Source organism: Patella vulgata, chromosome 1, assembly GCF_932274485.2.
Source record: "Patella vulgata chromosome 1, xgPatVulg1.2, whole genome shotgun sequence".
In the NCBI taxonomy this organism is placed as follows: Eukaryota; Metazoa; Mollusca; class Gastropoda; family Patellidae; genus Patella; species Patella vulgata.
The window spans coordinates 22,384,367-22,410,642 of NC_065879.2; the positions used below are offsets into that span (position 1 = coordinate 22,384,367).

The 26,276-nt window shown below is 36.2% G+C and overlaps 1 protein-coding gene across 2 annotated transcripts in view; it reads left to right on the forward strand.

Annotated features, from left to right (window-relative positions):
• LOC126808471 (sushi, von Willebrand factor type A, EGF and pentraxin domain-containing protein 1) overlaps window positions 1–22,975 on the forward strand; it is a 40,306-nt gene extending 17,331 nt beyond the window's left edge. The window contains exons 8-26 of one of the 2 annotated variants that reach the window (XM_050533189.1): window positions 1,835–2,089; window positions 3,621–3,830; window positions 4,813–5,025; window positions 6,222–6,385; window positions 7,011–7,383; window positions 7,984–8,145; window positions 11,312–11,473; window positions 12,477–12,678; window positions 13,656–13,816; window positions 14,293–14,466; window positions 14,924–15,157; window positions 15,613–15,783; window positions 16,254–16,457; window positions 16,855–17,124; window positions 18,144–18,323; window positions 18,656–18,811; window positions 19,555–19,578; window positions 20,522–20,609; window positions 21,587–22,975. In XM_050533189.1, coding sequence (XP_050389146.1) covers window positions 1,835–2,089; window positions 3,621–3,830; window positions 4,813–5,025; window positions 6,222–6,385; window positions 7,011–7,383; window positions 7,984–8,145; window positions 11,312–11,473; window positions 12,477–12,678; window positions 13,656–13,816; window positions 14,293–14,466; window positions 14,924–15,157; window positions 15,613–15,783; window positions 16,254–16,457; window positions 16,855–17,124; window positions 18,144–18,323; window positions 18,656–18,811; window positions 19,555–19,578; window positions 20,522–20,609; window positions 21,587–21,701 — 3,518 coding nt within the window. In that variant the 3' untranslated portion in view covers window positions 21,702–22,975. The remainder of the gene's footprint in view (window positions 1–1,834; window positions 2,090–3,620; window positions 3,831–4,812; window positions 5,026–6,221; window positions 6,386–7,010; window positions 7,384–7,983; window positions 8,146–11,311; window positions 11,474–12,476; window positions 12,679–13,655; window positions 13,817–14,292; window positions 14,467–14,923; window positions 15,158–15,612; window positions 15,784–16,253; window positions 16,458–16,854; window positions 17,125–18,143; window positions 18,324–18,655; window positions 18,812–19,554; window positions 19,579–20,521; window positions 20,610–21,586) is intronic. The other variant, XM_050533190.1, reaches the window with a different exon arrangement.
• The last annotated feature ends 3,301 nt before the right edge of the window (window positions 22,976–26,276 follow it).

The window sequence follows — 26,276 nt, forward strand, 5'->3', positions numbered from 1 at the left end:
AACTGTCAAGGGTTGTTTAAATGGAACCCAGGAGGGCCGAATGGTTAACACACGCACATTGGATCAGAAGGTCTGTCATTGAGTCAGATAATTCAATTGTCAAGGGTTCTTTAAAGTAAACGCAGTGGGGGTAGTTTCAATTCCGGGCTTATACCCAATTATCCCTTGCCATGTCCTACACTACTGACGTGTGGGAACTATGTCGGAAAATCCAATTGAAATTTCTCGGCCAATGCCTTATACTCACTGAACCACAGTGACTCCTCCTTGCTTTTGACTTGTGATTATTTATATATATTTTGTACATATTATTTAATGTTTGCGATTTTTTATTTTTCAATCCTGTAATCTTGATGCTTTGCTCCTTTTATGTACAAAATATTCATTTTGTTTGTTGTTTTTTTTAATGAGGAAAAGGTTCTACATCATTTTATTACTCCTGCAAAATAGTGCATTTTTCTTTTGTTAGTTTTCTGTGTATGCTAGTTATTTCTAGATGCCTCACAAATCACTTGTAATATGACTTTGTAGCACTTTTCAGTTTCTGAAAGTATTTCAATTTAGTGCATAATTAATCTAATTAGGGCTTGGTTTGGATGTTATTAAATTTAGATATATTTGAATTATATATTTTTGGGGTATGGGGTAGGGATCTTTCTTTTCTCAGTTCTTGTTTTCGGGTAAAGAAAAAATTAAATAGCTACTTTGTATTTTGTGATGTGGGGGGGGGGGGCAAAGTATAACAAAATTTTTATTAGTATTAGAATTATATCTCTGTTTTTCTGTTAACATTTCAAATGATGTCTATTTAGTTTTGATTTGGTGGTGTTAATTTACCTTTTCCTATCATTTTATGAATAAATGATAATTTAACAAATAAAATTATTGTTACCTCATTTATCAAACTTTACAGGTTAAACAGAGCAAAAGGGGTGGGGGCTGCATGGGAAAGATTGCTAAATTAAGGGAAAATAAAACACAAGTTTTGGTGGTGGTTATACACAAGTTTTTATGAAACCACACAAGTTTCAGAAATTTCAACACAAGTTTCAGAAATTTCAACACAAGTTTCAACACAAGTATTGTGTAGATATTCACACAAGTTGCAACACAAGTTTGTGTTGTTTGGTAAATTTTAACACAAGTCTTGTGTTGTTTCAACATTTAACACAAGTTTGTGTTGTTTCAACACAAGTTTGTGTTGTTAAATAGAGACACCTAACTTGTGTTGAAAACAACACAAGTTTGTGTTGATTCAACACAAGTTTTTTTTCAGTGTATATCCAGAAATATTAGCACAACCGTAAAGCTGCACTACTTTGTTTCACGGTAAACGATGAAAAGATAAAAGGTATGCCGACAAAAACTGATTTCAACACTGGTTTAAAAACATTTTAACATTTTAAAGTACTTTTCGTCCGTCTTGGGTCTATTCATAAATAATGTCATTGTATAAAGATGGACAGTATAGTATATTTATACATATTTACATAGTAACACTGTGGTTTTAATACATACATACATACACATGTATATATATATATATACGGTTGTGCTAATATTTCTGGATATATCATATATATAAAAATAAGTAATAGAAAATAAATATATAATAAAATATAATAATTAATAATGCCTTATTAAATATATCTGATAAACCAGTTTCACTTAACCACTTTTTCAAATTGTAACATATATAATTGACTGGGATTTTACAGACAAGTCGTTATATATACCCAGTTCATTTAATTTCATTTCACAATTAGGTAATTTAAGAATTTTGTGATCGCCATCTTTATGAATTTTAAATTATATAAAAATTAACATATTTCAGATAACAAACCGCCCAAGTTTAGCTATTGTCCAAGTACAATCGTAGAAATCGCTGACAAGGGCAAGAACAGCACCACAGTGTCATGGCCGATTCCAAAGGTTGATGACAACTCGACAGAACATATTAGTCCGGTGTTAATTAAAGGGAAACAACCCGGTTCTACATTCACGATTGGTGTTCATACTATTGAATATAGTGCTAAAGATGCGGCTAATAATAAAGCCAAGACATGTAAATTTAAAGTGGTCGTTAAAGGTGAGCTACTCGTTGATTAAATAGTTGTATGTTTTGGATGTCTCACATTTATTCGGAGGATTGGTATATTTGAGAAATTTAAAATAAAAGAAAAGGCTATGTGAATTAGATTCGACTTAGAAAGCTTCTAATATTCAACTTTGAAAACTTTGATCACGTGGTGCTAAAAGAATAGAAAGCTGGAGAGCCCGTATTGCTCATAAAAAGAATTAACCTCTAGATTCGGAAATCGTAAAATGTGGAATAAAACCGAATAAAAGTCGTAATTATCTGCTTTTTTAACAGGGACCGTATAGAATTTTAACATCTTATTAAGGGGAACTCGAGGCCTGTAGGCATTGTTAAAAGGGCTTGTTAATTTAAAGAGAAAACAAGAGGTCTTATTGGCAATGCTGTTCCCCAATCCCTTCCATTTTTTAAATAAAATATTGTTTAAATACAGGGTATTCGATGGCCGAATGGTTAGCACGCACCCGTTGTATCATACGGTCTATCATTGAGTCAGCTGGCGGGGTTTCGATTCCCCGGTTGTACGTGACAAGGAGTAGGGTCGCCTGTCCATCCTCGTGGCTTTTCTCCGAGTCCTCCGGTTTGCCAGACAGTAGACGTTACCCACCGAGTTTATTTATAGGCACCTAATTATTAACCGAAATATTTCTTAAGCAATTACATTATTCTACCTCTATGCAATATAGTCAATCTGATTAAAACACAGATCTTATTTCGTTTCGTTTTTTATAGTTCAAAATATCGTTTTACTTGTCTTTCCTACACTATGATCTGGACGAGCTGTTATATTACCGGCGTTTTGGTTGAAGTGAGGGATAAGCGACTTCTTGTCGTGCCATGTACGGAACTGTGGGTAAACCACTAGCAACGTCAACGCTGATTGATTAATAAATGTCTGAAACCATAGGGTCAAACGTCGCTCGTCCGATCCCTGACACGGACCTTCGAGTACAACTTGTCAGATCTTCATGTAGCGTAGACTATCGAAAGTATAAAAAAAACGAAACGAAATATAGATCTGTATTTTAATCAGATATAGTATATGACAATATAGTATTACCATACCAAGTTTAACCTTTTGGCAATAATGTAATGACCACAATAGACTTGTTAATTTTTATCGTGTTTTGATGTAATTTAAAATATTAATATTTATAGAAGAATTTTATTTTCAAGTTTTTATTTTTGTTAAATTTAAAAAAGAGTGAGAGAGAGAGAGAGAGAGAGAGAGAGAGAGAGAGAGAGAGAGAGAGAAATGGGGTTTAACGTCCACTCGACTAACATTATGGTTTTAATTTTATTTCAATAATTCGATGCGCGTAGGGGTCTTTAGCAGCGTGAGGAAACCCGAGGACCCGTACAACCGTGGATTCGAAACCACGCCAGGTGACTCAATGACAGGCATCAAGATACGTGCTAAGCATTCGGCCATCCAACCCCCCATTTAAATAAGAAAAAATATTATTGGCAAACTGGTTCATTGAGGCTATATCAATATTAAAAATTTGTTTTTGTTTTGTAGAGATAGTATGTCATACATTATATCCACGGGTATATCAAACAGTGTCCTGCCCAGATGGTTATCGTTATGGTTCAGAGTGTATTTTTGGATGTGATGATGGAACAGTATTCTCTAAAAAGGATAACTCTACAACATGCAGAAAAATAAGAAAAGGAAATAGACCGGAATATGGTGTTTGGTCTTTTGGTAAATCTCAACCTATATGTGAAAGTAAGGCAAATGTTTTTATACATATATATGTATTATCTACTTCATCGTCGCGGTTTAAAACCCGTGTTTCGCAGTTTTCCTTGTTATTCCATGTTATTTTTGTAAGTAAAATAGTAGGCGTGTATACTTTATTATACTACAATACCCAAACGACATAAGTAGATCTAATGATAATAAGTAAACCAAATAAACAAATTTAATGTAAATAAACAAGCCAACAGTGAGGTTGCCCCCCCCCCCCGCGTTCTCAATCGCCAAATAAATGGCAGACATTAATTACTAGTACTTAGTACTGTATTTATCTTTGTATAAAGCGGGATTGTAACAAAGTTAATGAGAGAGAGAGAGAGAGAGAGAGAGAGAGAGAGAAATGGGGTTTAACGTCCACTCGACACAAACTAGGTCATTTCGGGACTAACATATGGTTTAATTTTATTTCAATAATTCGCTTGCGCATAGGGGTCTTTAGCAGTGGGAGGAAACCGGAGGACCCGGAGAAAACCCACGAGGTTGGACAGGCGACCCTACTCCTTGTCACGTACAACCGGGGATTCAAAACCACGCCAGTCGACTCAATGACAAACTTTATGATACAGCGCGCGCACGCTGACCATTCAGCCATCCAACCCCCCAAAGTTAATGAGTTGTATTATAGTAAATTGAATCTTTAAGAGCTGTTGGCCTAGGATGTTATTTAACATGGCTAACCAGGAGGTATGGGGTTCACTCCCGTCGTTGACCGAGAGTGTTTGTCGGAATTTTCCTGCGCTGTTACCCCTTTTCAGTGGTGCAGGACAGGGAGTCTGGCAAGGACAGTGTCTGGTCGTTCGGATGGTACGAAAAACTGAGGTTCTGTGCACACATTAGATTGCCCGTAAAAGGCAGAGGGCCTGACAATTACAGTTTTTAGTCGTTCGGATGGACAAATGCCCGAGGTTCCGTATACACATTAGACCACTTCTCATTTCTTCAAACATTGTAGTCACTGCCAATTGTCCATATCTGAAGCCTCCTGACAATGGTGCAATAGCCTGTAATATTTGGTATGGTGGAAAGTTTTGCCAGTTACAGTGTCAAAAGGGGTATGATGTGACTCCTGAATACACACAGTTTAAACAACTGCTTATGTGTGGAAAATCTGGTTGCTGGAATAACGATGTTAACTTTCCACAAACATTACCAAAAGAATGTAAACGTAAGTACTATCTAGTTTGTATTAGGGTTGAGTATCTACCTGGAGATATATTTTGCAATTTAATGAAATTTGTGTAATATTTGTATTTTGTCAAAGTAATTTATCAAACCATATTCTGCAATGAACTATAGACCCACTACTTAACACGTGCGTTAATTTGATGCTACAAATTAAGTATAAAAGGTTATTTGTGTGACTTTTAATAAAACTATTTCACACATGCTGTTCTCGTAAACATCTATTAAGCAATGCCAACAATCAAAGGAAAATTGTTACCTGTTATCTGCAGAGGCAGTTATGAAAATATTTACAATAAAAATATGAATAATTATGGAATAATGGTATAATTCAGGCGCTATTGCACTTTCGTAAGGGGGACTAGCAATGACCACACACCAAATTTCAGCCGAATCGATCAAAAACTTTTTATTTTACCGACCTTTTAATTTCTAACGAGAGAGAACTTCATCTGTTTGACGCCATTTGCTTTGTTTACTATTTAGACTCGAATAACAAGACACTAAGACGGAAACCGACACACTGCACTAGCTGCCTATCTCTGCAGTTCATAAAAGTTAATATAATTTTCGTATACTTTAATTTTTGCGCGAAGCCACCATGTTCTATAAAATACTATTTGGTGTTGATCAGTGGATTGGCCTTTAGGTGTGAATATTGCCGTGACCTTGATTTTGACCTTGAGTCTTAGTGCCTACGACCACGGGAACTGGTAGAGGTACGAAAGTGCAATAGCGCCATAATTCATAACAATATGGCCATTTATCGACTGTTATAAACTTGCAGGCTTATTTTTTAATTTACCTGTTATATTATGTAAATGGGTATAATGCTAGTGATGCTGGTTTGATGTACATGAATGCGTTTGGTATTTACAACGTCTTTGTATATATTGTGTTGTCTTATGCCATGGGTTTTGTTAATGTGTAGTAGGTAATCCCACACTTATTATTACTATTTAATAGGTGTAACGCCGGTGGTCCTTCATCCACCCATTGTTTTAATTCTTCTCAGATCATCGGTGGCTCAGTGAGTAGGCGATATTATAATTTGGTGTCTCGAATTAATTCAAAGTTTTACCTCTTATGCAGGGCCGTAACTAGACGTATTATGTTTATTATTGTTTTTCTTATCATTTTTATTTCTTTTATTTTAAAAATAATATGTTTAATTTTCAGACTGCCGCAGATCCAGTCTTATTTTGAAAGGACGTTTTTATTTTGATGGCGATTGTAACAGTGATACTGTCAAAAGTAACATCCAGAACAATTTTATTCACACTTTCATGGAACAGATGATGGCATGCCAATATCCTTCAAAATGTGTTGAGGCCAATGTCAAGGTAAGTTTTCTCCACGATAAATTAGAAAAAAATAGAAGTATAAAGTATTAGAGTTGATAGGAAAACAAAAGGACGATGAATGGAAAGTTGTACCCTGCCTTATGCGCGATAACTGTCATTCCATACAGCGAAATGAAGCGCTAGTTTTTAGAAGCCGTAGCTACTGGGTTAAGGTCGAGGGTAAAGGCGCCAACAAAGTCACTATAGCGAAGTTGTTTTAATGCAAAAGTACAAAAAAAATATGAGTTAGCTATGCGAACTCTTCAAATGCGACATGATATAAATTGTTCTTGAAAGAACGTAGCCATACCTAATTTGGTGGTGGATTTAAGAAACAGGAGCCAATGAATTTATACTGAGTTCGTTCCTTAAATAAAAGGTGGTATCAGATTCTCTGGGAAAAGAAAGTATACCCGGCGTAGTTCGTAAATATCCTTGACCCCGTGTACACGTTTACAATGTATCTAAAGGATAACATAGCAACTTGAAGTTGTCTTAGAATTGATTGAAACAACGCTGTCGTAACAAAAAAAACTAATCCGTAATTTCATGATTTTTCTCTATAGTCTCTTTTCCTCAACAGTTCAATATCAATTGTTATTATTCCACCATTTTTTTTCCATAGGTTGAATGTGGCTCTAAACGAGTCAAAAGAAAATCCGAGACCAATGAAGTGCACTCTAATCTTACTTACGTTGTTTCTGAGACCAATGACACGTACACTAACAATACTTACTATGTTTCTGAGCCTAATGAAATGTACACTAACGATACTAACGTGACCCATTTACTACACCTTGATATAATTATACTGGCTTTGGAGAACGACACAATGGATGACATCAACACTAGGACCACTGACGTTGTTAAACGAATGGTTGATTTAAAAGAAACAAGTTTTACCGTTGGAGATGAGGAGATTACAATAAAAGAAATAGATACGCCCACTTTGAGCGTCGATTGTTCTGATGGTTACGTAGCAGCTGATACTTACTGCAGTAGGTCAATTTTAACAGCTTTCTTAGTGAATGTTAATTCCGTTTATTACTTGTGAATTTCAGTCTGACAAGATGTTACTAATTGTGAATATTTATGTATATTAGACTGCAGTACGATAAACAAAGTGGTGATAAGATATGGCTTTTTCCTCATAAAAAAAGACTGTGATTAGTGGAAATTGAAAGGTCCTTTTGAATCCGTGTTATTCCTTCTGGCATAATAATCTTGGTACGAAAACAAATACCCTTGGCCTTAAAAAGGACGGCATTTGCACTGTATGGATGTTCAGATTACTGGTGAAGACCGATCGTCTGATCTGCTGAGTGAGCACCTGCAGGCATTCTCTGAGTCTGTACTCAAGCATGTACCTGACGCTCCAAGATGTCTCAAATGTGCTTTATCGGGTGATTACATTATCAAAAAACAGGATCAACCTTTTATCTTTTCTAATTGGCAAGGCCCTTTTTTTTTGCAAACCACATTAATAGCAAAGCTCACATAACGAGTCATTGTAAAATATACAGAGGTGCTTAATATCCCCCTTTGTGTATAATTAATAATCTGATTAATGCGGCTCATCTTTATTTTGTCTATTTTAGCACCTTGTCCTGAAGGCTCTTATCATGATAAAATCCAAGATGGGTGTTTAAAATGTCCTATTGGCCAGTACCAAGGTGAAGAAGGGCAGATATTTTGCATTCAGTGTCCAGATGGCAGTACAACGAGAATAGAAGGCGCTGTTGATGGTAATCAGTGTGAAAGTAGGTGCAGTTCTTTGTTAGGTTGTTAGGCTACAAATTAATCTGGTAGTGCGTCTTTTTCTTAGAGAAGCCATTTCTGTTTCATATCCTCGTTTTGTGTGTTCTTTTTTGTTGATCTCGATCTTTTGGTTTAAAATTGATAAAAATTATTCATTTTAAGGTTATTGTTGAATATCGGTTATTCTGAGGGGTAAAGATAATGGGTAACTTCTTTAAGAGGCATTTAGTAATTGAACAGTAACACACTAACACTATTTATGGAATTACAATTACTGGTAACGTTGCATGTTAATTAACCAGTAATTGTTATTCCATAAATAGTGTTAGTGTGATAATGGGTGAAACTCGTTTAAAATTTAGACTTTTGCTTGTGTGTCCAATTTATGAATTGCTTCAATAAAATTTAATACATAAACTGGAATATACACAGAACTCAACAGTATAGAATACAGTACTTTTTTTTTTATAGAAGTTTGGACTGTTTCTCAAACCTTGAAATAGACCACATAACTTGGTCGAAACATCACTCGGTAATTTGCACAGTAGTTTTAGTCCGTAGAATTGATTGTGTCTTGTGTATGTCTAAAGTTTTTGATGTCCGTATTACCGACCAGCTATACAAAATGTAATAGCGCCGATGTGCAGCACATCGTTGTGTCTAAATGCGCCATTACTCCATTATTTTACATAACATAGAAGTAAATGCGTCATTACTCCATTTTTTTTACATAACATAGAAGTAAACGTAGCAAGTAAATAAAATAAAACCAAGTACGAACAATCCAAACCATTAGACAAAATTCGAAGTCCTAAAAATAACGATACACATTAGAGTTTGTTTTCTGTTCTTGCAGCTTCCGCTGGTTAAGAACCAAATGTTTTATTTTTGATATTTGTTCTCAATTTCGCAATACAATCGGGTGCCTACACTCACAGGGGAGGCAACTCTTGTTTTTAATACTCGAAATCGTTTATCCATGTTGTCCAGGTTTACATTTATCTTTCAAGCGCCTGTCTATAATGTGGTTTCTAGTTTGACAGTTGTTACTGTTTAGTCAAGACTCGCAGAATAAAAGGGCTCATAAATTACTGTGTAATATACGCAACATTGACCAGAACAGCCTTATAGCTAGAACCTTCATCGACCTGTGTTGATATATACTAAACAGCAAAAAAAAACGTCAGTACGATTTCAAAATCAGAGAGGCACTTTAATCAAATCATTCTAGAAAACGACTTACTAAATGGATCAAAGTAATTTTTTGTGAACAGTATGTTGACACATTTGTGATTAATTCATCACAATTCCAAGACATTACGAGAAGGTTTGGAGTCTGTACACAGTCTATACATCAGTATCTTATGTGTCCACCGCGAGTGTCAATAACAGCAGCGCAGCGTTTGTACATGGAGTGAACAAGACGATTGATGATCGCCATTGGCACCTGGAACCACACTCAGAAAATCCTGGCACAATCCACCGGCTGTGTTTGGTCTCGGTACGACGTTATTAATTCTTCTCTGAATTTCATCCCAAAGATGTTCAATCGGGTTTAAGTCCGGACTAAGGGCTGGCCATTGCATAACGTTGACAGCGTTCTGCTGTAGAAAGTCCCGAGTACTTCTGACGGTGTGGGCACGGGCGTTGTGATGACGTGCGAAATGTGGTATGACGTAGGGTCTGAGAGATTGATCGATGTAGCGCACTGCTGTGATGCCGTCCCCTCTCCCTTGAACCAAGACGTTGGAACACCACAGGACACACCCCCTGGTTCAGACCGATTCCACACCAAACCATTATGCTTGAACCTGCCCATGAGTCTCGTTCCATGACACATTGGTGAGAATAACGCTGGCCACGTCGACGCCATATTCTGGTCCTGCCATTTGCAGTTGATACGCAATACCGACTCTCATCTGTGAACAGAACAGTTCTCCATTGACTGTGTCACCAGTTCTGGTGTTGTTGGGCAAATAGTAGACGTTCACGTCGATGGTGAGGGGTTAGGATCGGTCCACGATAAGGTGCACGGCATTGGAAGTTCTCTCTAGTGAGACGTCGGCCCACTGTATCGGTACAGGTGGGTCTTCCGTGTGTTCCCACTGTCGGGGGCAGTTATCCGTGGTGTTGCTGAAGCCTGTAAATGGTCCGAACATTGACCTGGAAGTGATTGGCAACGGCTTGGACAGTGTGGCCAGCGTCGAGTCTTCCAAGCGTCTGGTTCGTCTGAGCTGTCGTGAGTCTGGGTGTTGCATTTCATAGGGCTGGTCCCGGTGAACAGCACGTGCAGCATGAGTTACATGGAAATCATGGAGAACACATTACCGACTTACAAGTCAGGTTGCGTTTTTGAGAACATTTCCTGGGTTCAATTCTGTGTTTGGGAAGGAGGTTTATTGCTCAGGTAAAGTTGGAGATGTGGTCACAAATATACAATTCAGAGTAACATAGCAACCTGACGTTTCTTTTCCTGTTTAGTAATTGATGCCAAAACGATTTCTATTCTATAATGATATCAACAATAGATAATAGAATTTTTATTTTTATAAAGTTATCAATATTGCATAGTAGACCATCTTTTTGTATAATGGTATCAACGCTAAAATGATAGGCCATCGAATTGTGTGATATCAACATTATGTAATACCCAGTGGCGGACTGGCCAGGTTGTCAGCTTGCCCAATGGCAAGTGAGCCCCCGAGGAGGTGGGCTCCCTTAGACATTAGACAATATATTTAAAATATAAATTATCAATAAATATAAAGAAAACAAAATCGGAAAAATTCTAATTACATCTTTTTGTTTCCACTTACATATTTTTTGAAAATTTAATTTATTCATTTTAAAAATTAAATGATAGAATTGTATTGGTGGGTGGGCCACCTTTGACTCCTGGTAACCAATATTTTCAAACCCACTGGTAATACCCATTTGTATTATTTTTTATAATGATATCAACGTCAAATTATGGTAAGTCATCAATGTATAGACTATACTGATATACACTAAATGGTTTTTTTTTTAATACAATGATATCAACATTAAATGATAAGCCATTAATGTGTTAACCAATAGTGATGTACATTAAGTACCTATTTTTATAATAATATCAACATTAAATGATTACCAATTTATATAACGATATCAACATTAATTCAAATGCAGATGGCTGTCCTGTGGGTACATCTTCAGCTAATGGTATAGAACCATGTACACCTTGTGGTAGAGGTCAGTACCAGTCGGACATTGGTCAACGGTCTTGTATTCAGTGCCCTGGATCACAAACAACTGAAACAGAGGGTTCGTCAAATATGTCAGAATGCTTAGGTAGGTGCATATTTATTTAGTCGAATCAATAATATACACGAATTTCGTTCTGCTTTATTTTTTGGTTGTTCTACATCTTCTTCTATTAGTGTTTAACGTCCGCTTCCACCGATGGTGATATCGCAGACACGTTTCTTATGATTAGCGCATGCACAGGGGTCTTTCCCATGGGTTGGAAACCGGAGTACATGAAGTAAACCCACGAGGTTGAGAAGCGCCTCTATCTCCAAGCAACACTCTAGATCCCCGTCTTGATGTTTATAGTGCGCGTTGATTAGAGCGCAGTCGGCAAATCAACCTACCAATCAAACCCGCACAGGACGTTGGTGTTCGAAAATTGTATTCAACTATCTGATCAGATCACAGGCATCAGTATGTGGTCGTCACCGATACAGAAAGTACTTTTAAAACAAGACTTTTGATGTAAATAGCCTAATCATCTAAATAAAAGGAACAGAAATAAATAGCTTCATAGTCAATAGAATGTAAATAAAGATTCGGTTCTATCTGGTACACAGGAATCAAAATCCAACAAACGAATTAGTTGAAAATTACAAAATCAAACTTCGTCGCAAAACCATTCGTTTCCAAAATGATTAACATGGATTCTAACCTAATAAGTTACCGTAATCTAAAGTTTTCATATAACTTTATGCTTATTCTTTATCGCCGTCTTTATCAATAAGAACACATGTCCGCTGTGGAAGAATAACTCGTTCTATGATCATTTAACATCGAGATAAAGATTGTATCTAACCTAGTTTTGTTTTTGTTTTAAATTCGTATTGAAATTGGTTCACATTTCCTGCTCGCGTTAATTTCTTACTCGCATTAATTTCTTGTTCAGAATCATTTCTTAAAATGGCCAATTTAGAACGAAACAAATTCATACGACAAAGTACCTGGTAATATATATTATCACAAATCAGAGAATACGTGTGTTTTTTATAATGAATGCTTTGATTCATGGGTATTGACAAGAAGAGTACATTTACATTCACAGATTTTGATATACAGTTTCTGGGCACGGGAAACGACAGTATCGCTGTTCAGTATTTAGAAAGTTCAGTGGAAGTAGAAGATATTAGTTTAAGTTTTTGGTTTAGCTGTTCAATATGTACTAACTTGTTTCAAATGAAAGATGAAACGATGACATGGTTAGAAATGAATATAACAAATACATCATTAATCGTCACCTTTGATCAGTAAGCATAATTTATTCTAAATTTGTTAAATTGTATCTCTTAGGATACATAAAAGATCAGTAATCTAACTGTATTCATTTTGAGTGTACACATGTACACAAGATGTTTCATACTAAATCAATTTTATTGTATTCCGCGTTTACGTACTAGAGGATGTTTACCTATTTTTTTGCGTACGAGGAACCAGGCAGTGGTGTAGCAGGTTTAGTGCTCATACTCATGTGTAAAGGTGTGCAGATTTTCTCTGAGGTCTGGCCTATAATACACGTTACAGATTTATATTTCTGCTCAACATTAAGCGACAAAAGGAGGTCATTAACTCAATTACAGACTAATCGACACCCCCATCCCTATGTTTGTTATAACATTTATGCTGTACACGTATATTTATCCCCGGGTATTGGGAATGTTTGATAAAATACCATCGGACGTTTTCGGTGACTTAAACGCCGACTACTATTACCCGTGGACTAAGACCTGGAATTAGAAAACCTTTGAGGCCAACAAAGCCGGACCCTATGGCCTATTCACGAGTAACTTATTAATTGTAGGAAATTAGGATTTAATGAAATAGCTATACCGATTTACAGGTCACGCAAAATCTTCTTGCCAATTGGTATTCACAAACGAGTTGGCGAAGACGAGGATGTCCAGTCTAAATTTTCAACCTTTCTATTTTTATGCAATCTTCGTTGTTTTCCGGATGTTTGTCAAGATCCAAATAAGACTAGATCATCTGATTGCCAAAATGAATTGAAATAATAAAGTGGCGTTTCAACCAATAATGTACAACTACCACCAGTAAAGTCTCACCAAACACATTTAATCGCCCGTATGACGGATTACTCGATCATGATTGACAACGTGTCAATTACGTCTGTCAGACCAGAGGTGAAACGAGTGACTTCTAATTCTATATTGATTAATAATTTAAAATACTTGTAATACATTTGTTAGTTACTAATTGTATATTGTAGGCTGGATTATAATCTAAAACTTCCTTCCTTAACCAACAAATGGCATCATGTGAACCTCATCCTATCCGATAATAGTCTTAAAGTCTGGAATGATGGAACTCTGAAAATAAACGAAGATATCATTGGTATAACTCATAATATATCTTCTATTGAATTAGGAGGTGAGATTTTTGATTTAATTTGAAATGCAGTGATATGTGTAATGCCAGTTTACACAGCTTACAGTGAACCGGGTGTGGGTCGTGGTGAGTGTACACAACGGAAAGCTCTGTGGGCGAGGAGAGGCGGACATTACATTGAAGGGTGATGCGAAAAAGAATGACAGAAGCGAGGGCAAGCTTACACCGACAGCCCAATTAAGGAGTAGATCCAGTGTCCAAGTTCGTGGATCTTCTCCGGTTTCCACCCACGGCTTATGACCTCCACGCATACTAAATATCGAAATAAAATGCAACCAAATTAAGGAGTAGATCCAATGTCCAAGTTCGTGGATCTTCTCCGGTTTCCACCCACGGCTTATAACCCCCACGCATACCAAATATTGAAATAAAATACAACCATGTGTTAGTCCCGATATCTCTTTCTCTTGAAGTTACTTACTTACGATAATAATAAATAATAATTCCATTTCTTATAGGTACTGAATTCCAGGGATCAATCAGCCAATTCCAAGTGTGGAATAACTCAAGAGATATTGCTGATCAACCATCTAAATGTTTTGGTAATTTGAGTGGGAACCTGATAACATGGAGAGACTTTATACTTGCTGGATTTGATGGTTCATTTGTTGATTTACCCAGCACTTGTGATGGTAAGAATACACTGACGACAGTGATATTACACGAGAAATCACAAATATATTTCTTTAAACACGTACTCTAGTCCAAAGCAATTATCTAAAGCTCGGTAGTGCGTTTGGAAAGCCGGATAAGAAGTGACGTGACATCCAACATTTCTCCTTTAAAGGATGTGGTTAATAAAAACAATAATATATCCCATGCTCTTACATAATATTCAGTCCTTGCAGATTTCTCCTCGAAAAGTATAAGATTAAAAAAACAATAATATATTTCATGCTACCCTTGCAGATTTCTCCTCGAAAAGTATAAGACTAAAAAAACAATAATATATTTCATGCTCTTAAATAATATTCAGTCCTTGCAGAGTAGTACTTGAAAAGTAGTAACTATAATTCTCTAGAACACTTGATTCGACTTCAAACACAAATAAGTTCACAGTAACCTTTTTCTTTCGTTTCCATAAATCAGATACCGATGACTGTCAATCACATCCATGTCAAAATAATGCAACGTGTGAAGATGGACTCAATGAAGTCACGTGTCACTGTGTCGTGGGATTTACAGATGAGTTCTGTGATGCCAATATAAACGACTGTGTCGATAACGTATGCTTGAACAACGGCACGTGTATTGATGACGTCGATGATTATCATTGCGGTTGTCCTACTGGTTTTAAAGGGAAGTATTGTGAAATTGTTGTTGGTAAGTATAAAATTTGCACCTGTTTTTTTACATTAAATGAAACCAGGAAACCATCTAGGCTTTATACAGATTTAGAAACCAGCTACAAATATCACTAGGATGAAAGCTTCAGTCAATTTTATTATTTACAAAAAAATCATTATGGAAATGCATTAGTAGATCTGTGTTTTCAGCAGATTTTACCATGTTCTCGGAATGCCGGCCGACTTTTAATCCGTGAAATAGTACAGTGAGGACTGTTTATGAGATTATTCCTTACACATACTCAAAAAAAGGTTCGGGTGTCATCGATTCAAATAAGGCGATTTCGATCCCTTTCGTGTAGGCGAATTATTGAAATAAAGACATGGTTAGGGTTGAGTAGACGTTACTTGTCTCTCAACTATTCAATTGCTTCACATATTTAATGTAACCGTTTAGATAATTTTGATTCATTTATTCAATTAATTCTACAGTTGATGGAGGTTGGACTGATTATAGTACTTGGTCAGTTTGTTCTGCAACTTGTGGTAACGGTACCAGATACAGGAAACGTGTTTGTAATGATCCTAGTCCAGATAATGGAGGTCTGGAGTGTGAAGGAAATAGTACTGAGGTTGAGGAATGTATACAACAGGAATGCATATGTAAGTACATCTTTCAGAGTAAGAGCCTTTTGTTTTGAAACATGTGTAAATGATGTTTAGAAAGATGGCACCTTTCCTTGTATAGTATTCTGCCTGCAGTCTGTGAAGATATACCTTGCTCCTGAAAATGTATTATATATCCATTGTATTTCTATGAACAGTCTGTGAAGATATAGTTGCTCCTGATAATGTACTATATTATATCTATTGTATTTCTATCAACAGTCCGTGAAGATATAGTTGCTCCTGTACTATATTATATCAATTGTATTTCTATGAACAGTCTGTGAAGATATAGTTGCTCCTGATAATGTACTATATATATATCTATTGTATTTCTATCAACAGTCTGTGAAGATATAGTTGCTCCTGATAATGTACTATATCAATTGTATTTCTATGAACAGTCTGTGAATATATAGTTGCTCCTGATAATGTACTATATATATCTATTGTATTTCTATCAACAGTTTGTGAAGATATTGTTGCTCCTGAGAATGGTTACATCGATTGTGACAACTCAACAGATCATATAATATGTACAACTGGGTGTAACCAAGATTACATGAATGATATACCACCGTTGAAACAATATATATGTGGACCATCAACTTTCTATGAATGGAATTATCATAGCGTATATAATCCTTACAAACGACTTCCATATTGTTCTAGTAAGTATAAACTACAGCAATTTTCTCATCCCGACCATACGCTGACGGAATTATTTGTACTGCGGGTTCAGCATTGTGGAAACGGCTTCCATATTAGAATGAATTAAAATAAAAATCCTTTGATGTTGGTGTACCATTGTTTCCAATAATATACGGGCAACTTGATAATCGTACATTTTCTATACTAGATGAAATATTGGATTCGCGTGACGTATTTCATTGAAAAGCACGTGCGGGATAGTGTCTGTATTTTAAGTTGTTGAATGGTCTCGAGCAGTATCAATATATTACTTAATGTCTCGCTCTCGACCATTGAACCATACATATAAGAAATCTACAACTACGTGTACAACGGCTGGATTTCCCCTTTAATAAGTTTTGTTTTGTTTTCTCTCAGAGTTTGAACCAGCAGTTACACTAAGCGTCATATTTGGTGGAACCTATAGCAACTTAAGCTGTGACCAGGATGATTTTACAGAAAAGTTTCAAGAACAGTCAAAACAGCAAATAACAACATTGCTATTTAAATTAGACTGTGTTAAGTCTCAAATGTGTACTGTGGATACAGTGAAAGTTTCAAGTTGTGCTAATATAGGGGACCGACAGAAGAGGTCACTGGAGGAAAACACAGCTGAAATTGAAGTTGTTATTTCTTCCTTAAGTGCAGGTAATTTTTATATTATCAGTTTGTTTGGGTTGGAAATGAAATAAAATGAAATGAGATTTAACGTTTTACTGGGCTATGAGGGAAATTTTGCGCGGGTAGTGGCTCTATGACCTACTCCAATTCTAACTGTCAAGGGTTATTTTACGTGCACGCCAGCGTGTACACGAGATCTACTAGACACTGTCCTTGTCCTTACTGGTAAGAGAAACCCACACTGGAAAATAGTGGGGAAGTTTCTCGGCTAACACCGGTACCTTTCCCGTATCGCCCGGTAAGTAAGCCAGCGCCTTACTCACCGAGACACCACTTCTTATTCTTCTTCCTGTTTGTGATGATAAGATTAGTTGTTATAATTTTGTTAAAACACAGGGTCGTAGATAGCTAAAATAGTTTGTGAGGTGTTAAAACACAGGGTCGTAGATAGCTAAAATAGTTTGTGAGGTGTTAAGGGACATGGGACACAGATTGCTCTGGTGGGTCGACGTGGTCACTGTGGAGTTCTGGTGGAGGTGCGCGCCGCACAAATGTCTGTTTTTGGACGATTTTAATGCTAGAGCTGCTCATTCGGAGCGATGGTGGGGGGGGGGGGTAAAACTAAAAATGGCGACGTTGGTGGCGTGATGTATACTTGTGTGTTTATATAATGACAACTATTATATTAGTGATAACCAACTACAGAAGTTTTGTGATAAATGTTCAATTGTTGTCATGGAAGCATAAGCATGTTTGTCTAAAGATGTGAAATCAGTAGAAACCAATGTAAACAGTCGTCACTAGAGTTGGTTGATATAAATCATTTTTGGACTGTTTTTATACTAGCGAGTGCCGTTATTACTTTATAGCCTCGCCGAGACGCCAGGGTAGGCTAATATTGTACTATATTTTCATTTTTATGGATAGCATTGAAAAGTGATCTTCGATAAATGCTGATTGGCAATTAAAGATTCCACCAGAATCATGGATATCAGTTAAGATTGTCGATAAAATATTAAATGATAAAAATAGCACCTTCTTTTCAGATCACAGTGATAAAATAAAACAACTTCAAGAAGCGATTTCTTCGTTAAATTCAGCCGCGCTTAAAGGAGAATTTACGGTAGATGTTTTACAGAATATCTATGAATTAAACAATAATTCTACAGAAAGCCAGGGTAAAGCAGGTTGTCCAGTTGGAAGTTGGCCATATGATGTTTATTGTGGTTTGTATATGTATATAATTATAATATTATAAACCAATTGAGCAACTGAGACAACTTAAATTGGCATACTAAACATTGCAATCCTATTTTCACCTAGAAATATTTTGTTGAAATCTTTTGTTGGATGACGTCCCGTCGATATTTTACTGGTCTTTTTGAGACCAACATGTTATTTTGTTATTTCTATATTCAGGTTTGCAATCCTTTTTTTGTCTGTTTCCCTGGATGTTTAATTTAATATAGATTCTGTTTTAACCGGCCTACATTGGTGCTGTTTGCATGCATCTTTGTTTGGGTGACATATATTATTATTATATACTTTATTTTACCAGTACCATGTGGTTTAGGATCTTATATGAAGGAAGATTATTGTGAACTGTGTGAAATTGGTCAGTATACAGATTCTGTTGGTCAAACGGGATGTAAAACATGTCCTGTTGGTAAAACTACAAGAGGTCTAGGATCTAGAAATGAGTCAGAATGTGATGGTAAGTATTTCATTCTATTGTAGACATAACTATAGATAATTACTAATACAAGAATATTTTGTCAGAAAGTATAAATTATCTAGAGAGTTCAAAATCAAAGTCTAAGTCTAGAAGTCGGGTTGCAAGTACAAAATATATCAAGAGAGATCATCATAATGTGCTTAAGATAAGTAGAAATCTAGAGAGGTCTAAAGATAAGTGGAAATCAAGGGAGTTCAGAAAGTAAGTGGAAATCTAGAGAGGAACGAAGGTACGTGGAAATCTGGACAATGATTTTGGAAATCTATAGGTTTTAATTTTTTCTGCAATTCAGCGATGTCTAAATACAATGATACATGTAATGTAATATTGAGATTACATAATGTAATAATTATATCTTAACAGCACCACCGTACTCAGAGCAACGAGGTGGGTGGGGGGGGGGCGTGAAGTGTTCTCGTGGGTGCTGTAAAATTGACGGACAATGTATATCTATGGTCGACAATCTTTTCACGGGAGGCGTGGGGGGGGGGGGTTTCATTAGGTGGACTAAATTTTCACGTCAACGCTTAAAATGGGGTTTGGCAAACCGGACTAGAAATGTAATAATAAAATCATTGCTGTATATTGTAAAACTGTGTACAGTTAGGTAGACGACACCACCTATAGCGTAGATTCAGATTCCCAAAAAGTTGTCTTAAAACACAACACATGTATTGCTGTCGTATATGTTTCCTTTATTCCTTCATTTTATTTTTTTCCAGTTGATGTCCCACTCTCCTTTCAAGGTAACTTTTATTATCACATCTATAAATTCTATGTGAACGAATTAAATAACCCAAGCTATCCTTACCTAAACATTTAGATCACACAAGATCTAAAATCCTCCAACCGGTCCAATCACTGACGACAAGAGGTTTGTGTTACCTTGCTCTCGTCTACAGAATAGGATTAGTATATGTTAGCGGAAAGAGGTTGCATAATAAGTCAGTCGTACACCTTTGGACACGCTACAACAGCGAAGAGTTAATTGCCTCTAATTCAGTGACATTTATTTCTCTTTCATACTGTGGAAACAAAAATTACCAGGATTTTTTTCTGTATTTGAAAATGGAATTTATGTTACTTGAAGGAAGTTCTGTAAATTACAGGAAAAAACAAATACGGATAAAATTTTCCTGATAATTTTTGTTTCCGGCATTTTTCACGGATTTTTGTGTTACAGTGTATGGTTTTCAATGTCCCAACAGAAATGCCCATACTATTTAAAAAAATAAATATTATTCCGATATGTCCGTAAAATTTCATTAAAAACATACCAAGCTTTCCCTGTTTATAATACCAAGTAATACATGTAGACTTGCAAGTCAAATGTTGTACTTTCTACCATGACGTCTTCTGATTAGACATGAACCAGTATATAAATAATATACAGGTGACAATATTTCTCAGTATGAAAATGTTCATATATGTATAATAATACTAATTATATCGACCTTTGAAGTGATCTATTCAGAATTAATTGAGCTAAACGTCACTGGGTATCTGTGAATTACAGAACTAGCACCATTGACAACATGGGCCTTCAGTCATTGCAGTGGCATCGGGTTATCATTTCCTTGAATCTTATTTTAAAACAGTTATTTGATATCGCACATATATAACTATCTTACGTAATTTAAATTATAAAACTTGACATGATGAAGAGGAATTATTTTATTTCTTTTCTAGTCGTACCTGTAACATCAATTATGAGTGTATCTGTTCTGGTTGTTTTGGTTGTTTTGGTTCTAGTAATTTTCCTATTTAACCATAAAAGGTAAGCATTACTGTAAAGATGATTCAGTTAATCGTGACGAGATGTCCTGGGTCGATACGAGTGGCTAAACCCATGTCCACATCGTTCCCTTTACCTCCATGAATCTCTGAATATATCGACAGATCCTTTGGGGTTAGTGATAATAAATTAGTATTTAAACAACCTTAAGTTACTGGTATAGAGACTTGGATGTGGGCTTTTCATTTGAATACATATCTAAATAGTAATTCATATAACATTTGAAGCCCGAGAAAGACTTGCAATAGATTTAGCTCTTGTATAATGCATGTTTAATGTAACACAGACAATCTGTAGCAGAAGTTGATTATTGTAGACAACAGACCATTTAAGAAAGGCAAGAACATGTATAAATGTTACTCTACGAGTCAAATATTAAGTATAAATGTTACATTCCGAACTGAAAAATAAATATAAATACTACTCCAAGATTCGACCAGTCGAGGTACGAACATCACCAATACTTGTCGCATCTTTTCGGTATTACTAAAAAAAAACTATCCAAAACTATTTTTATTTTATTGGCGGAAATTATATATATGGTTATAAAATCAAAATCTGTTGAACCCAGGGTGGGCATTGACTGCAAGTTTTGATTTATTTTGCCGAATTGCGTTGTATTAAGATACATTCATTCCGACACTGAGTGTATATTGGCAAAAGTATCCGTAGTGACAAGTGTCGGTTGAGCGAATTTATGTTCCAATCCATTTGAACCTGATCTATATAAATGATCCAACCTCGTGGGTTTTCTCCGGGTCCTCCGGTTTCCTCCACTGCTAAAGACCCCTGCGAATTATTGAAATAAAATTGAATCATGTGTTAGTCCCGAAATGACCTAGTTTGTGTCGAGTGGACGTTAAACCCCATTTCTCTCTCTATATATATATATAAATGATAGACCCATTCTTCTCGCCGATTTCTAATATTAATATAGCGTGAATGTAAATGTTTTGTAGCTCATCCTATGGATTACACGGAAGCTCAGATGAACAGATACCCAAAACAACTTGCGATGAAAACATGTCTTCAGCGCCATACCTTATAAAGTACCAAACATCTTCTGATTTTTAATTACCACAAATATGCGGACCTTGGGAAATCTTCCCGCGAAGTTACTTAAATAACATTCCCTCACATATTGTTTAAATGTTTTCCGTATCCGTTATATTAAATCTCTATGGTCGATAATTTATCTCGAATACAAACTTTCATTTATCTCGAATATCACCTTCTAGTTATATAGAATATAAACTTCTATTGATATCGAATATAAACTTCAATCAGCGGTTAGTTACAATATAATCTGTATACTGGGTATTGGTTGAGGGGTTAGAGTAGGGGTGTTAATCCCTCTACAACACTGTTTTCATATGACAAGGTCTGTGATATTTGTTTCTTACAAATACATTGAAATTATACTCTATCTATGTACAGTATTGAATCTATGTTATATACATATTGTGAATGCTCATGGACTTTATGTTTACGGCAATAAAACAATACAACAATACAGTAGAACAAAATTGTATTATGTAATATTTGTTTGATAAGACTAAAGCTGAGTGCACACATCCACATTATAGATATCTTTGTTGTTCAAAATGATTGTTTTAGAATTAACATGGCAGTAGCAAGTCCCCGCAATCGTTCATCATAATCTTAGAACTTCTCCACAGTTCAGTATGTCCCATGATATAGTACACGTGTATCATTTGTGGTACACAATTTATTAAATAATATCCACTAGATGTTAGCTTCACCTATTAGAATGTTTTAATGGTCTTGCGACTATATTTTATTCAAAGAAATTGTATATTTATCTATATGCGCCTTAACATGTTTAATTTAGTTCCAAATAAACTGATGGTAAGATTTCCTTTATATATGACCGAAGAAATATGGTCAGTATTCTTACTGTGCCAGTCTCTAGTAAACGCATTGACGAATTTATTTGGAACTCTATTATTTTTAGGCGAGTTTATATTTCTTATTAGTAATAAGTTATTAAGGTTTATATTTATATATTACGCATAGTATGTAAATTGCTACAAGCTTATTGAGAATTACATCACATGATATATATACAGTTTAACACATAGTTATGCACATCCGTTCAATATCGAACGTCGCACACACTGTTAATTCGAACAATACCAGGCACAAGGCAAAGATTTACATGCTCTTTTACTAAACATATTAAATCGTAATTATAATGTATTTTAAATCGTAATTATAATAAGCTGTAGTATCATTATTTTATTCATTGCATATTGTTTAAATATTTTGTATTTTTTATATTATATTCTTACTGTGCCAATAGTCTCTAATAAACGTATTAATCTTCACACAGTGTATGCGATTTATTTGGAACTCTATATTATTTTAGATCTCGGAGAGCTTACTATGAGAACGTTAAAGATCCACGAACTAATAGTATACTGAGCTCCTCCCCAAAGTCATTACTAGTAAACAAGCAAATTTACGTTCTTATTAGCAATAAACAGAAACAGATTTGTGTCGCTAACACTTCTTGTTTATCAAGAAACAGAAAACGCAAATTACCAAGCAAAAACATATAAGCAGGCCCTAAGTTCTCAAAGCATTCTCAGACTTAAATTAAGATTGTACTCAACTTTCAATCACTGTTTTTTAGAAATATCTTAGATCCAGAAACACAAAACTTTGGCACATAGTTTCTTATTGGTGTATTTAATACATTAAAACAACAAAAGCTCTATAAAGATCTATGTTTCAGTTAAGATGTGAACTCGTGGCTAGGACTTGGTGATAAAGTCGACGGGTGGGGGTGTGTGTGGTCGATGGTTAGCATGTATCATACAGTCTGTCATTGAGTCAACTAGTGTGGTTTCGATTCCCCGGTTATACGTGACAAGGAGTAAGGTCGCATGTCTAACCTCGTGGGTTTTCTACGGGTACCCCGGTTTCCTAGCACTGCTAAAGACTCCTACGCGCAAGCGAATTATTGGAATAAAATTGAACCATGTGTTAGTCCTGAAATGACCTAGTTTGTGTCTAGTGGACATTACCCCCCCTCTCTCTCTCTCTCTCTCTCTCTTTCTCTTTCTCTCTCTCCGTGTAGTCAAATCCCGGCAAATCGAACATTTTGGGTTTACCACGTGAAGAAGATAAATAAGCCCTGACGAATGAGAACTCGGTTTTAACATCTCTTGTTTCTTCTCGGCCCACATCGGGGCATTCTAGTCGAGGGTCCAGTGATCTTCAAGGTCGACTTCCGTGGCTCTCGCTCAACTTTTATACCGCCCGGTCGGATATAATAAGCGAGAAAACCCAACCCACACAAATGCACATCCCGACAGACCTCCTGTCTATTGCACCAGCGCCATACTCGCTGAGCCATCACAGCCCCCCTTTTCATTATCAATTCTACTGCGACTAAAATATATTTATGATAAAACTAAAAGAGTATCACTTAGAGTATCACTCTCACCAAATTAATTAATGAATTAATAATATCATATTCAAAATAACCCTAGATGACCTGGCGCCTGGTACGTTCGGGCATTTTTATGCGCAAACTCTTAGTTTTTTTTTTACTGGCATGCGCACAGGTACTATTTCTTTTTCTTTTAACAAGTACCCAAATCGGGGATTTCGTGCGGAGGTAGTTCGGAGGTAAACAGTCTGTGAAGTACAACACTTGCCACTGTACCTGTGTATCGCTAATTATAAACCGAATGTGTGAAGACAGTTCATACATATCACTCAAAAATTTGTCAGTACAAACTCAGTTGATTCACGCTCGATTTGCTACTAAACAAACCCATCGGTTTATTTTCTCAACAGTGTGACCCGAAGTGACTGCGGATTTATTGACCTTGTATGAACTTATCCATAGCTATATCCTTACAGCGAGAGAAATTATCTAGTCTCGGTGAAAAGAACCATGGTCATCTGGTAGAAAATTACTTTTGTAGTTTTTGGAACGGAAAACAGTGTTTTTAGAAGCAAACTAACCTGCCGCACATGCGGAAGTCATTATACTAATAATAAAAGGCGAGACCTCTTTTTGCGGCGCAGGCTTATCACTGAGTAGTAAACCGTCCACAAACAATAATATAGGAAGCCTAGTGACGAGTGTAGTAAGTAGGCTATAGACTATAGGTTTGAGTCGAGATTACTCGCTTTCAGTTTACTCTGTTTTTGCGATAACCAATTATGTGAGAAATACCATACTGACATTCGGTTTTTAAAAGTTGTACGCGAACTAAATGCGTTTGTTAGATACTGACAGAGCAGCCCCGAGTCGAACAATCGCCGCCCGAACTGTCTTCGTCAGCTAGTTTCACAATATCGTGCAATAGGTGTATTAATGTGATTTTTAGGTTTAACCCCGCAAACAATGCCAAAATAGTGTTTTCACTGCTTACAGAAAACTGAAATTTAAAAAAAAAAAAAATTTATGAGGGTGACCCTCCCACACACTCCCTATCGAGCTGCCGCTCGGTCTGCGCAGCCTCATGCCTGGCACATACTGTCAACATTGTATATTTTTCCGTTTCCTCCCTCCCCCCCCCCACAATATATATTTCACGGCTACGTTGCGACGGTACCAGCATACCCAGTTGTTGACACCCATTACATCACTCCTGTCTAACAAATCATAAAGCTGTGGTGTTACGGTGGCGGCATAGTATTTCACCGTAACACCACAGCCACTCTAACCATTCATAATACATCTAACTATCCCTTTACAGCACTTCACTCCCTACACATTTCCCCTCGTCCTACTTTCCCAAACGTCAACAACACATCTCATACATCCAGTTCGCTGATTAACCCTTGTACCACGTCTACTGGATTCCCCCATGTATCGAACATAACAAATACTGGCGAAATTACAGTTAGACAGTCATAAACGGACAGTTAAAACGTCTATATTTCAGCGACGGTTTCGTACGTTTTTCATACAGTTTAAATTCTATTAGTCATATCACGTCAAATCAATATGTCCTTCTGAAATCACACATCATAGGGAAACCCATTAAACCACGAAGGTGTGACTTATTAATTGATTCAACGGTATGCCTTTTCAGACCTTAAGGTTGCCAAGTGACTCCTAGTTAATATGGACGTATTATTTCGTCGTACATGTCCTTCCGCCCGGACATCCGTTCATATTTTTGTGGACCTTTCTAGTGGTCACAATATTTATCTGATTTTAATGAAACTTTAAATGCATGTTTATATCCTAAATATCTCGGATGAGTTGATTGTGGCACAATTCGAATCTGGTCTTTGTATCATCTTAGAGTGTTGGTAATGTCATCCCGGGGTTCACGATTACACATTGTATTCATATGGTGTAGCTTCTATTTCGAATTTCATTTTGACGGAATGGAAATAAAGCTTTTCGTGCACGTGGTGAATGTTCATAACGACAACATTGAGAATTGACCAAATATTAGCATTTCGGGGCTGGGGTGAGGGTGCAATCAAAGAATGAAAGTAAACATACTTTTTCTTTAAATTTTAAAGCTGACCTACTGAATGTGAATAAAAAGGTTCATTTCATCCGTTTTTATATATTTAAAATGTCTCCCTTTCTCACATTTCTCAGTATACTGTTCCCGAGAGAGAGAGAGAGAGAGAGACGGGGTTTAACGT